Source organism: Amphiura filiformis, chromosome 5, assembly GCF_039555335.1.
Source record: "Amphiura filiformis chromosome 5, Afil_fr2py, whole genome shotgun sequence".
Lineage (NCBI taxonomy): Eukaryota > Metazoa > Echinodermata > Ophiuroidea > Amphilepidida > Amphiuridae > Amphiura > Amphiura filiformis.
In genome coordinates, this window is record NC_092632.1 from 70,068,939 (window position 1) to 70,084,619 (window position 15,681).

The 15,681-nt window shown below is 34.9% G+C and overlaps 1 protein-coding gene across 1 annotated transcript in view; it reads right to left on the reverse strand.

Annotated features, from left to right (window-relative positions):
- LOC140152363 (neurexin-1-like) overlaps positions 1–15,681 on the reverse strand; it is a 241,557-nt gene that overhangs the window by 33,378 nt on the left and 192,498 nt on the right. Inside the window, 2 exon segments of the mRNA XM_072174668.1 lie at positions 5,132–5,504; positions 12,326–12,631. Of these exon segments, the coding sequence (XP_072030769.1) occupies positions 5,132–5,504; positions 12,326–12,631 (679 nt within the window).

The window sequence follows — 15,681 nt, forward strand, 5'->3', positions numbered from 1 at the left end:
GATATTTCCAAAATCTGCCACAGGGCTAGTGTGGCTTTTCAACCTGAATCTTCCACTGAGGGAGGGCAAGTTTCAAATTGAGCTGTTTATGTGTTCATTCCATTTGAAATTCATACTCCCTTTGTGGAAGATATTTCCAAAATCTTTCACAGGGGCGGAGTGTATTTTAAATGGAATAATCAATTTTCGGAACACATTTTGGTTTTTTTAGCACTGAAAGATGGTATTTGAGTGACATAATGCTACATAGATGTCATTCTGAATGTCTCAGAGCATGAAATTAAGGTGTTAAAGCCAGTTTTCCTGTGAAATTGACACATCCGGATAATAGAGAGATCATAAAAAAGATGTCCGGATAAGGGAGGTTATACTGTAATGTGATATACAGCTTAAAGTAAGACTGTCCATAACTTTGAAATATTGGTAATGGAAAAATTAGCAAATCAAAATGTTACAAACTTTATGAGAGTTCCATGCTTGAGTTTGCCAAAATAAATGGAATATTTTGATGAGGAATATATCAACAATGGGTACCATTTGCGAAAAATGGCAAAATTACTATCGCAAAAAAAGCTTTGTTCCTCATCATATTTAAATACCCACAAACTACATATGAATGTAATATATATTATTTGTTCTTTGTTTCATGCTGATGAATTTCAAAAATTATTTTGTACTTTATTCCACATTTGCTGAATGAAGCAAAAACACAGTCAACAAGAAATACTTGGTTTTCTACTAATTTGTTCACTTGTTGAAACAAGGAGTATGATATTATTAAAATCATGTTTGGGTGATCAAGAGATGTATTAACCCCATGAGAACTACCTGCTGATTGGCCAAAAAGAAGTTTTCATTATCAATTGGCCCAATCAGCAACACTGTTAGAATAATTTCACCACACAAAAAAATTGGGGTGAATTATTTGCAAAGCTCCATTCTGATTGGTGATTAAAGTGAAGATATCATGTAATTGACCAATCAGAGGCAATGTTAGATCGGCAGGTAGTGTTCAGGGGGTTAAAATGTGATGTGATAATAGCAGGCATCAAAGAGATCATTTGCTCTTAAGATGTGATGAAATGTGAGGTAAAATTAAGGAGAAGATATTTAATCTATCAAAATCTAGTATGAAATAAGATTTAACAAATGGCTAGCTATCCAGCCCTCTCCAGAAAATGAGCATACAAAGTATAGATTCTGTGGTGTAGCGAAGGGGGGAGCAAGGGGGGCAAATGCCCTGGGTGCCACATTAGGGGGGCACCAAATTGACCAATTGAGCATCAATTCTGCGCCCCCTCCGAGTCAAGAAAGTTTTTGAATTTGTGCGCGCTTCGCGCTCATTTCAGCACAATATCATTTGAAAGATCAATTTAAGACCGATATTCAACTTCATTATAACCAAAATAAATGAGTGTTAGGCCCTATTTGTACAAATTGTTTCAAGAATTGGGGAAGAGGGCGCCAGTATCGGGGAGGGGTGCCATTATGTATCATTAGCCCTGGGTGCCATAACCACTAACTACGCCACTGTATCGACTACGCCTTTGTATTTGAACCCAATAGAGCCCTTCACCAAAAGTAATTTGTATATACCGTACTGACGCGAGTATAGTCCCACCTTCGAGTAAAGTCCCACCCCCAAATTTTCGAAAAATTTCAGAAATTAAAAAAAAAAAAAAAAAAAAAAAAAAAAAAATTGTGTAAGTTATTTATTTTTTTTCGGCTTTGGAGTGTCCCAGGACCTAGACCTAAATGCTAGGATCATTCATGGTTGACCTAAAAAAAATATGAAAATTGTTTCTTTTTTTCATGTCATAATCTATTAATGATTTCAAAATGCATTCAAATTCAATGCATTTTGAAATCATTAAAAGACTATGACATGAATACAAAAATAATAATAATAATTTTTTTTTTTTGAAATTCGAGTATAGTCCCACCCCCCAATTTTGAAAAATTTTCACCCAAAAACGGGGTGGGACTATACCCGAGTCAGTACGGTAATTATTTTACTATCTCTTGTGATATCATAGATAAATCAGACAGAAAAGGGGAAACTTCAGATTATTGCATTATCGTTTCATACACACATAAATGGGTAAAACTGAGAAAATTTAAGTTTTTTCTCACTTTTTTACATAAATAGGTTTAAAAAGTTGCAATTTTATTTTGAAAAGAAAACATTTTTTCTATGATATCACATACTTTCAGAGAATTTGTATTAAGTTGTCTGTATCTCAGAAGTCACAATCAATCAAGTTTTCTGATTTCAGATTGATCCATTTTGGAAATGCTTACATTTCCAAAACATAGGTTTCATTTCATAACCTTTGTTGAGAGGTTTTAGATCATTTTTGAAGGGAAAACTTCTTGTTGTAAATTTGGTCATGAATTGTTGCAATGTAAATTTGAAACTGGTCAACTTACAATCCCATCAGCTGATTTGTAACATTGATAAAACTTTTGATGCATTCAAAAGAGTATTCTGGCTACCATTGCCGAATATTAGCCAGAAAGAGACAATAATTAAAAGGAGAAATGCATATTCTAATAATTTTAGTCTTTAGCCTGTTACAATTGTCATGCAAACAGTGGCGGCGCCAGGAATTTTTTTTTTGGGGGGGCAAAGTGAATTTCAGGGGAAAAATTGGCAAATTTTGTGCAAAATTGCCGCAAAAAGTGGAAATTTAAGTGATTTTTGGGGGTTTTGCCTCGAAAGTGGGGGGAAAACTGGGGGGGGGGGCAAGAAAAATATTCAGAAAAGTCAAATGCCCCCTTACCACCCCCCCTAGCGCTGCCACTGCATGCAAATATAATTGTGCCAAAACATTGTTCTTGATATCTCTTAAATGAAAAGATTGATTTTTCAATCTTTAAGTCAGTAGTGAGTGCACAATTGAAAAAACAGATTAAATATTCAATCTTTTTTTTCCAATTGTGCACTCACCACAGACATAAAGATTGAAAGTCAATCTCTTCATTATATGACCAGGCTTAAAAGTTGAAAGCAACACATGGGTTTGTTTGGTGTGTTTTTTGTGTGTGGAAGACTGGAAGACATTTTGGATTCTGATGGAAAAATTACAGAAAACTTGAGATACAAATGCTATAGAGATATGCATAATAGAATAAAAACTGTAAACTCTCCAACACCTCACATCCTTTGCCAAGTATTAGCTTCCCAACCCCTTTTTTCAAATCTAATAGATTAATACAAAACTAAAAGAAAAAAAGATAACCAAAGGGACCAACTCAAAATTATAGAGAAACATGCATATAATAATAATGCCATCACCAGCACTCATTATCATTTCCATCATGCCAATCAACAAAAAATAAATTGAGAGATAAAAAATTATCCATGATGCTTTGTATTGTTTCTGGAGTCAAAATGACATGCAGTTTAACTTACTGTGGATGAAGGGTAAGTCTGGTGCAAGGGAATCATGGGATAGATAAGGGATACAGGTACACAGAGACTATGGTTAGTCAGTAACCATGGTAGCAAGGTCAAAGGTTAAAAAATGTTGCATTTTATAAATACGGGACCGAATTTCTTAATTAATATTTTCTTGCTTGTGATCAAATTACTTTATTCACAATCTACAATCTTTTTAAAAACAACTTTCAAAATCTTGAAAATGAATGGCTACTCTACGATAATAATCATATTTACGCACTAAATTAGTCCAACCTAAAAGTAACTTATTGCATTTATTTTCTTGTGATTCTGCTTTGAATTCAGCATTATAAAATTTATTTCCAAATCTCTGAAGGAATAGCCCTTATGCACTCAATAGGGTACCGTAAAATTTCGATAATAAGCATATGTGCCTATTAACGAGTTGCTCGAACAAGAACAAATTTTTATGGTAGTTTGTTAAACTTTTTCATTTAATTTACAAATATCTGTAACAGTTGTAAATTAAAAGCAACAAAAGCAACAAACCACCCTACAAAATTATTCTTATCTGAGCAACTTGTTAGTAGGCACATATGCTTATTATCGAATTTTTACGGTATGTGTCTACTCAACATTTGAAGTATAGGGCAAATATACCAACACAATGTCTTCAGATGTGACAAAATTGGGCGATCTTGTAAATTAATGTTGTACAAATATTCACTTCACACTCTTCAATAGTATTTTATGTATACATGTGACCAGTAAAAGCAAAGAAAACATTAAAATGAATCAACTGGTCTTGACTTACTGTACGTTGATATATTTTCATTTGGATAGTGACGGTTATTTCAAAATTGCAAAAAATGTTTGGAATTATCCCTAAAATTTTGTTATTGGTTAAAATTGGGATTCAGAGTAGAATAAACATAAATTGAAAGTAGTAATATAATATTACATATTCCAGAGTATTATTCATTCACAGGAACTGAGAATGGGGGTTATATTGGGTCATTCAGGGATAGTTAATCAAATCAAGGGGTCAAAGGTCATTCAGAGATAATACAGTAATTAATGATAAAAAATAGGGTGAAAGTTTCACAGCAAGCCAATTAGTTTTCATTTGAGGTTCATAATACATGATAAACGCTTGCTCTGAAAAACGTCTGCCTAGCCTACAGTTTCACATGCTTTTTAGTGAATCTGGAAAAATTGCACCAAAGTTGTTGTATTTGTTAATTAAATGTGTATGGGTGCTTTAAATATGGCAACATTTGCTGTTAAGCAACCATGATATTCTGTGTGACTGAATAAAATATCTGGGTACATGGACTGATTTGAAAACCTTGCTTAAAATTCTGGAAAAGCCATAACATATAATTATATTCTCTGTATATGCATACAAGTTCCCTTATTATAGCGGTAGTAAAATATGTGTTTGGACAATACTACTCATGTATATTGATAAAATTCTACATTAAATTAAAGCAATTCTAACTTAGCAAAAATGCTGTGTTATAATAATAAATAACAATTGAAAAACAGTAAAATACATTTCCAAAACTATAATGTAAAGAACATTATATATTCAATATAGAAAATAATATAAATATCCAAAATAATTCAATCTTGTCTTGATATTCTTGATATTTGAAAAAAAAAAATCATATACGAGTACCTTACTTTATATTAGAATTGGCCACTAGCCAATTCTGATGTACCTACCTTCTCCACAAACCTTGCCAGTGTACCCAGTCATCCTACAATCACAGATGAAACGATTCCACCCCTCCGTACAGATGCCACCGTGCTCACATGGACTGCTGTCGCAATGAGGTTTTTCTTCCCGACAGAAAGCGCTGATGTCATCTCGGGATTCTTTTAACACGTAACTAGGAAGATCTTTAGTCTCGCCGTCTATGGCAAGATTTTTGATGCACCCTACGTAGCCTCGTCGAAGGACTCCCGAAAACAAGTCCATTGGCAGTGAATTGGAAGCTGTTTCATCGATTCCACCCAGAAAAAAATCTGTTTCTAGGTTTAAGTGATTGCTGGTGCCGGGGACGGTGAATTTTTGTTCTTCTTTGTCCGAGTCAACCTGGTGAAAAAGAGCGGGAAGGGGGAACAAAAGCTGTTTACCATAACTGAATGAAATATTATAACATAATGGGAAAAATAGAAAGGGGAAAAAGAACTTGTTTTGGAGTAGGCAGGGAGTTGTTGGTGTTATTTTTTTATGCCAAATTATGATTAGATTGCAAAACATATCTAAATTAATGACTCATATCCAAGCCAAAGACAATTAATAAATATTAATTAGCAAAATTTATGCTGCATTGTTTGTCAGTTTTCACCAAAACAGTCGTACAGTTTTCAAATTCTGTACCAATGTTAAATTGATTCAAATCAAGCGTTATAACTATATTAGTAATTTGATATGAATTAAACTTGCAGCGGTGCTATGTTTCGAGCATGGGCATTTGTAAACAAGCATCTAAATAGCTGTCATATACAACTGACAAGTAACCATCCAATGTTAGAGGAAGCTGACAGGGCTTGGGAAGGATGCAATTTTGGCTGTCAAGTTAGGATAGTCCACAATTTTAAGAGCAAGAAATTTTGGTCATTTCACGGTGCATAATTCAGTCACCTTTTGGTTGATTAAGACAGCTGTAATCTAATAAAAAATAAAGTCAGTCAAATTCATAAAAGTTTTCTTTTTCTTTTTTTTTGGATTATCTTCCCATGCATCAGATGTTATGTCAGGAAATAGTAAATTTGTAATCCTGATATTTTGCAATGATTTCAAATTATGAGGAATGATTCGGTACAAATTGTGGACTATCTTTTATGAAAAGTGAAAAAAATCAAACAAAAATGTGGGCACAAGATAGAGCGGAGTACTTTGAGTGGCATACTTGAGTATGAATGAGGTTTTTTTTAAATTGTTTTGTGATTTTGCATACGTGTAGAGTTCCCAAACTTAGCCCTTACAGTTAGAAATGTTGTATTTAATGTGTATGTCATGTAATTTGTTTGCTTTATTATCACTGTTGAACTTCATAATGATTTGAATACTATGTGTTGCAAATGACTAGTGTATATATGATATTGCTAGTTAAATAGCATTTGTAAGTTAAACAGTGTTTTGATTGTAAATGTGCAGTGACAATTTTTAAAAGTAAACTTAGTTCTTCAGGAACTGATTGAAATGAACAAGAACTGTTTTGTCCCTTTTTTTAAACAATGGGGTCTTCAGGAACTGAATTTAAGATCAAGTAGCCCAGGAACCAATTTGGCAAACAAGGTGTTATCTGGAACAGATTTGTAAAAAGCACTAAGTATCTTCAGGAACAGATTTATTCTACAAGAACTAACTTGTGAAAATAAACAGGAGTCTTCAGGATTTGATTTGCAGAAAGAAACCTCCCAATTTCAAGTGTTTTTATCTTTGGTAGATAGCATCATTTTAATTGCTATTGTCAGTATATAACATCACATTCATGTTATCTTCAGTTATTTGGTTGATAGCATCATATGAATTACTATCTTCAGTAGATAGCATTATATTAATTGTTGTCTTCGGTAGATAACATTTTAATTGCTATCTTCAGTAGATAGCATCACATTAATAGCTATCTAGATCACATTGATCATTATCTTTGGTAGATAACATCAATTGTTATCTTTGGTAGATACAGGCCAAAGCAGATGGGGACGAGGATGGAGATGTGTGCGACAACTGCGTTAACGCCAATCACGCTGATGCAGAGATGTGTGTGACAATTGCATCAATGTCGCAAACACCAAACAGGCTGAGACAGATGACGACGGGGATGGAGACGTGTGTGACAAGTGCGTCAATGATGCTAACAATGATCAGGTTAGTAGCCAACAAGCTTTCGCTATACATGGGGAAAACAAATAAAGGGTATAGCCTAATGGTACAATTGACCTGCAATATCAATGATAGGGCCACATTATAACTTGTTCTTGACTATTTAACCCTAAATTTCACACACAGACCAGGAAATCTTTATCCAAAACGGCAATCACTAAAAAGTGTCCCCTTTTCAAGAAGTTTTCAAGTTAGGTCAGTGATTAGGGTTCATATTTTCACATGAATTAGGTCAGTGTGAGGGCCTGCTTGAGGATGGTAACAAACAGTACTATGCAAGTGGCTCCTGGGGGTGAAGAGTGGGCATTTGCCGCATCCACAGTTTGGTAGGGGTCCTGAATTGACACAGTGAATTATTTTTGAACATGACAAATGTCACAAAATGATTTGCAAAAAATTCCAAGGCTTTGCCACTGTACCCCACACTCTTGGGCCAGTCCTTTGCAATAGATATTCATATTATTATTCCCTGACAACATGATCAATTTCTGGCTATGCCACTGCTCTAAAATAGAAAAAGTTCTTAGAGGAAAGGTGGCCACAGGGATGTCGCAGCCCCAAAGGCAGCATGCTGTTCGATTTGTCAAAGATCCCCTTTTTTTCAAAGACGGGGTGCCATTTCTAAGAATTCTCCACAAATCTAATAAAAGTGCATTTTTAATTTACTGAAAAAATTCTGGGATTTTGGCAAATTAAGCTTCATTTTTTAATGGAAATCATTTCAAAAGCCAGACACATTTTCAAATCGTTTTGTATATTTTTGTAATCCCAGCCATACAATTCCAACCTAATCAAAAATCAAGAACCAGCACCAGGGGAGGGGGGCACTTTCTATCACTGCCCTTGGGCGCCACAAACCCTTGTTACACCCTGTATACAAGGAGTCGTCAGGAACTGGTTTGTATAAAACCTACCAGGTTTCTTCTGGCATTGATCTTGAATGAGGATGAGATAATCAGGAAAATAAATTATGTATGTTCAGGAACACCTACCTAGGAATCTTCAGGAGCTGATATGTAAAATGTAATTTTAAGGACTCGATTTGTAAAAACAACAAGGAATCTTCAGGATCTAACTTGAAAAAAAAATAGATGTCTTCAGGAGCTAATTTGTAAACAGCAAGTCTTCAGAAACTGATTTGTAAAAGCAACAAGTACAAGTCTTCAGGAACTTACTTGCAAACAGGCCCGTGACGCAGGATTTTTTTTGGGGGGTGCTGATTTTCAAAAGTGGACTTTTTTCAAGGGGGGGCGATTTTGTGAAAAGTGGACTTTCTTCCCCAAATTTGGACCTTTTTTGACCAAAAATGCGTAAAAAACCTGATTTTTTTGCTAGCTTCACTCGCAAATGCTTAAATTTTGGGACTTTTTGTATACTTTTACAAATTTGGGGAGGTGCGGTCGCACCCCCCGCACCCCCCCTGCGTACGGGCCTGCTTGCAAACAATGCTTCAGGAACTGGCCTATTTGGAACAAACAATGGGTATTCAGGGCCTGACTTGTAAAATAAACTAAGAGTCTTCAGGAATTGATGAAGTCTGCAGGAATTGACTTTGGAGATATTCAGAAATTGATTTGTAAAAAGAGAAAATAAAAAATAGGGTCTTCTGGAACTGACCTGGAATAAATAAAAGCCATAAAGAACTGAATGGAATGAAGATCTAAGTTTGATGAAAGATAGGAGTAAGAGAAGCCATTACTGAGTTCAAAATATTAAGGTTTTTGGAACTTTGAAATGGCACTTATATAATGTAGAACCTGTTAAATGGCATATTCCTGTTGTGCTTTGAATTTTTAAATCGCCACTATATATTTTTAGTGTACATATTTTGAAATGTAATGTATTATGTACAGTAACTATCAAGAAATGTGTACAGCGTGACTTGCTTGTGTGTGGAATGTTCATCTTAATCAGTTCATCATTAATGTCATGTTATATTTGTTACATATTTGCGGTATACTTGTTTTCTTCATATTTATTTTTATCTTCATGCACAATATACAACTAACATGATTGCACACAAACATATGACACGACTAAAAACAGAATAGGGATAAGAAATATAGGCAGCTTCTCCCTCCCATATAGCTTGGCTACTGATATATTAGTCCTCTTCGGCGATCGCCCCGGTAACCGGTACCAGATTGTTTTTTTGGCTGATACCAAAGACGGAATAACATATTGGTAGATAAGCTATATAGTAGGGAGAATAGAAAACAGTAGGAAAGGTAGAGGGTGGCTCAGAATGGTGCAACAGAAGTTTACTTAAGATTGATTAATATTACTTCTTAAAAGTTTGTCATACCTTAAAGCTTAACATACTGGATAACATTATAATATGTCTTATTTTGATAGCAGTAAGCCATTTCTTGTAAAGCTCACTGATGCTTCAAAGAACAACAGTATGGCAGGTCAGATTAAATTGAAATTTCGCTACAAATGTTTGTATCCATTATTTGATATCAGAAAATATAGTGTGGACGAGAGTGTTTCTCTAATTTCTTGTGTTATCCACATCGACTAAATGATTGCCATAACTATCCTGATTACAATAGCATGGCATTAACGATTTTCAAATTATCCAAAAATATGCCTAGATTCACAATTGTAAGCATGAACAGAATTGATCCATAGGCCATATTAGTATGCTTAAATAACCTTTAATATGGACTTGAAAAAGAGAGTAAAGTCTGCAAACATGACAAGGACAAAAGTCAGCATGTTAAGGTTATGAAGACAGGCCAATTTCCTTTTCAAACCATTCTAATTTAATATTTTTGTTAAATGTACACAAACCATTGTTAATAATGAAGTTAAGAACCTAGAAACTACAGTTTTTGTTAGTTTTCTTCATCTATAGTATAGCATGCAATCTGACTAAAGGTAGACAGTTAGTTCAAAACTATTGCCATCAAATTTGCTTTGATGCATATAGATTTTTCAAGCTTGTTTTGAGTTAACAGTAATTGATCATGCTTCAAGTGTTACCTTGAACTTGTCTCAAACGAGATCAAATATTCAATATTCGTATATATCAGGATCCCGGTAGTGGTTCAAAATCCATGTTCAATTTGGGTGAACGTCAACGTTTCAGAAAGAAAATAAGCCCATATGAAGCCAAAAGTAGTAAGCTTTCAGGTAAAATATCAATTTGATATGATAATATGTTTCAAATATGCCAAACGGCAAAACCCATCCAGTCACTAAGATCTACAATTGAAAATTTGGTAACAATGAACATCCAAACTTGCAACAACAATTGCTTTCAGAATTTTTCTCAACCTTCCTTGTTTGTGGTTCCAGTAATTTGTTTGTAATCGATATAATTTTGTGCTCCTAAAATTCATTGACAGCCTACGTGCATGTATAAAACTGCAAGCGACTTCAAGATGAACGTCACTATATGTCTAAACTCTAATGGGATTATAACTTCATTTTGAATTGAATTATTGTAAATAAAAATATAATATTCTGGTCATATACTGTTTCAGCTTACATTACACCTACATTTTACAAGTTATCCTAAAGAAGATCTTTAACAACACAAGTGTGTCCAATTCAATTCCTGGTGTTCTAAACTAACTTGACCCATACTTACATACACTCCTGGACCAAACAAATTCTATAAATAATACTGATTTGAAGTAAAATCTCTTTTTTTAACAGACATGGGACATATCTACTAATGATATTTAAATATTGGTGTTAGGAAACTAAATCTTAAGTAATCAAAATATTGAACACTAAAATTGTTTTTTTGTCAGATTATGGAACTAGATTTTTTTTTTAAATTGTGCCATGTATATAAAACTAAATTTTAAATACGTTGAATATACTATGCACAAACATGACACAACTAAGGTTGAGTATGATGTGTTCTTTTTTCAATTCTTCACTTTTGCGAGAGCTTGAGGCTAGCAAGAAATAATTGATACACTCATGACACCTTTCTAGACATCTGAAAGAAACTATTCAATTATGGAGCACGGCATCAGGTGTAGGTTGGTTCTATCTTAACAGGGAAAAGAAAAAGCAACATATTTATTTCTATCATTACTTGATCTAACCAATGGCAGCGACAATTTTGGGCTACTTCCCGATGATGTAAGACAACCACAGAAAATTGTACCAGTGTTGGGCATTTCAATACGACAAACAGGTTTGTGGTGGTATCGCCCAACACTGATACAAAAATAAGTGACGTATAAATGAAACGACTCTTACATCATTATCCGTCCCAATTTTGTGCTTTCTTGGACTTGGTCAATGAAAAAAATTATACTCTTTTTAAAACGTTCCATAAATAAACATAACTTATCGGAAATAATATGAAACATAAAGTAAAATTTCATTGACCTTGAATGTTATGATAATAACTGTAATATTTCCTCATTAAAATACTTATTGTGCAATTTACAACTGAAATAATATGCACATATTATAGCTTTAATTACAAAAAGTACACTTCTTTAAAATGTCTAGCAATTTTATAAATACATTTTATCCATCAATTACGACAGTGCTAAATCAAACAAAATAAATCCATAAAAGTAAAACTGGTGCAACTGCCATCAATAAATAAACTGAGCACAATCTACTGCAACTGAAAAATATCTATAAACATGGAAAACCAATATTTCAATACCAAACGCCACAAAACACTGATAATAATAAAAAAAAATATAAATATATATAAGAATGTTTACAAATGCTCAATGATGAAAAAATGACACCGAGAGAGACTGGATGAACTTTGACCCTGGACAATATGCACCAACGTCACCCGACCGTACCAACGGTGTACTGGGGTGGAAAAAAGTCCCCCCACGTCGCACGTAGGAAAATTCCTATTGGGTGAGTTGAGTGCATATCGTGGCACCAGCCACGACATAGAGAAATTTTCCAACCACGTTTTTCCACCCAATATATGTTATTGGATGGCTTGTTGGGCCGCTCCTGCGTTGTTAGGTTATGATGTCACGTGCATATCACCCATCGTAAACATGTCTTTTAATCCCTACCTGATATAAGGCCCCCATCTCCCACCATGTGTCTGCGGGAGGGGGACGCAAATATGGTGGGCCTACCTGCAGATGCCCTGTGTTTCTTTCTCTTGACAGAATCACCGTATGCCACTCGCCATCGTTTAACGGAAAGGTGTTACGCTTGTGGCGAATTGCCCCCGACCCCAAATCTAGCACCAACCAGAGGTAACCATCCAGCAACTCAAATCCGAAGAAATCAGACATGCCCTCTGCACCCTTGGCGTACATGATGACAGCGTCTGGCTCGTTGGTTCGGAAACTGAAGGATACCGTTCCCTTTATCTGCAGTAAAAGAAGAGAAACAATCGAGAGTTTAGCATTCTTGTTTCACAATGTGAACAGTATAGTACTGTAAGTGGTGTAGCCAAGAAGAGGCAAAGAGCTGCCCCCTGAGAAAAGTCTTTGCCCCCTCTTGCCTTCCCCCTCCTATGGGATGCTGGCCACCGTAATATTTAAGATGTGTACACCTATTTTGTACTTTTGAGCACATTTTGGGCCATTTTTGTCATATCTCCCCCCCCCCCCCTCCCCTTGAAAGTTGCCTTTCCCCCTTCCCTGCCACCCTCTGAAGAAGTCCTGGTTATCCTACTGGGCAGAACTTAAGAGAGCACTGATCTGCAGCAAATAAAACTCCCATGAACATGTTGTCCATAATTACATACATATGTTAATACATTCTTTACAATCTTTCATAAAAAACTTGCATAATATTAATTTGTTTGCACTAATTATAACAAAGAGTTTGAGGTTGAATTGAACTGACTGTTAAACTTCCCATTTTACTTCACTGGTTTAACAACATTATCATCTATTTCTATACTAGATATTTTTTAATAAAACATACCAGCATATAACAATTAAACATGACCCAATTTTTCAAACTATCTATCTCCTTATCAAATCACAGTTGACAGTATTATAACAAAGTCCCATATTCCATATTAGAGGAACATATACATTTTCCTATTTATTACTTCAACCAAGTTTAATTCCACCTCATTTTTTCCAGAAAAGTGCAGATTGCTTTTGTAATCCCTTTTGACACCAAAGACCAATTGACTCAGATTTTGCAGAAATTAAAATGTATTTCTTTCTTTCATTTGACATTTAAGTCACCAGATCATTTTATTCTCCCCAAATGTTTATTTAATTAAATTTACCTTTCAACTATTCTCATTCAAAATATGAAATTATATCATATCATTTCCTGCTATTTCAATTTTTTTCAGTCATCTTTATTTTTCATCTTAATGCTCTGCATGCTAACCATAAGCTTCAACATAAACAGTCCAAATTTTGATATATTTTCTCAAAATATCAAGAGCTATCTTAAGAACCACTGAACCAATCCTAGCCTTGTTTGTATTCATTTTCATGTATTTTTCATGCTGATTATACATACAGTCATGAAAATGTACAATTCTGAAATTTTTTTAATCTTTAACAAAATTTTGAAACTTGTCGTCTGCAGTCGACACCCGCGTGGAAAGAGTTAAAAAATAAATGCAGCATCTCAGATGTTGCATCAACATAGTGACAACGAGGATCAATATCAGCAGTGAAGAACAGGAGAAGGGTGCCGCTACCAATCTAGGTGTTACTTACATATCATGTAAATAAAAAAAAATGAATCGATCCAAGGCAGGAAGTTAGGTAGGCAAGTTGATATGCCAGGCTATGTTGATAGTTGCAGGCATGCAAGAATATATGCCAAAACTGTTTCTACAATTGTTTCATAATTGCCTCCCAGTATAGGGTGATGATATGAAGGAACAAATTTGATATATCCATGTACCATTTTGTTACATCTCAGTTTGTCACTCTCACTTGATACATAAACATGTATATCAGGGCTCCGCAAATAGCGGCGCGCACGCCACATGTGGCGCGCCGTGGCTTCCCGAGTGGCGCGCGGCGCAGTTTAGATTTACAAAAAATAAAATAAACAATGCGATTCCCATGTTAACCTTGTAAAGACAGGCTAAAATAGTACAAAATGTTGCACCAAATGGCGTCATTTGCACCTCAAATTAAAAAAAATCGATAGCTCTGACCCCCCGAATTTGCAGCCATTGAGTGGCGCTTTGCAGTTTTTTTTAATTTCATGTGGCGCTTCAACAAATCTATTTGAGGAAGCCTGATGTATATAATCTTAAAATTTTGACTAATGTATGGCTGTGTTCATAATGGTCATAATGGGCTATTCCATTTAAAATCCACACTACCCCTGTGGAAGATTTTGGAAATATCTCACACAGGAGGAGTATGAATTTCAAATGGAATGAACACATAGGCAGCACCATTTGAATTTCATACACCCTCTGAGAAAGATTCAACCTGAATCTTCCACTGAGGGAGGGTGAGTTACAAATGGAGCTGATTCATATCCCCCCTGTGGATGATATTTCGATAATCTTCCACAGGGGGAGTGTTGATTTTAAATGGAATAGCTGAATCATGAAAATGTCTGTACTTCCCTGAAGTAACTGCAAATACCGAAAACTACAAGTTCACAACGATCAAATATTATATTTTCTTCATTGTATAAACAGTTGCTTGACAAATTAAGTATTCATCTCAGTAACTATTGTTTCTTTGGTGTCTTTTGAAGCATCCAGCAAACACAAAAAATGTTTTGTTTTTAAAACGTGTTATAATCATGTTTTGGTTATGGTAAAAACGTTTTAATAGCATTTAAATGTCGGGTTATATAAAGGCCCTTTATATAACCCGACATGGTTATATAAAAGGCCCTTTATATAACCCGACATGTAAATGTTTTCTGTATAATGTTTTGTGTTTGCTTGGCATCCAATTTGCCATTCAAGAAACCTGGTAACCATTGAATCAATGAAGAGCTCAATGTCCTGCAACCTCACACCTTGAATGGCCCCTTCTCCGATTACCATTTACATGGTAGATTAGAACCAAGATTGAGTATGGTAGCCATTGACTGCGCTGTTCCAGTTGAAATCCATACTCCCTATGGAAGACATAACATTTTGTCTCCCACACAGGAGGTGTAGATTTCAAATAAAGTCACCCATTCAGGTAACCCCATTTGAATTTCACACTCCCTGTGTTGGAGATTAAATGCATGTCTTCCATAGGGGGTGTATGGATTTCAACTGGAATAACCACTTATGGCTTCCATCTGAGTACTCATTACTGACGTAATGAGAGTGATGATAAATACTTTATGCATCTTTACACTTGAAATGACCCTTCCCCGGACAGTTAATTAACACTATCTTAATTTCAAAGGGCATTGACTTGTAGTACTTGTATTTACAGCTTACTGTTGCATTCAATCATTGTAACCTGAGTAAAAC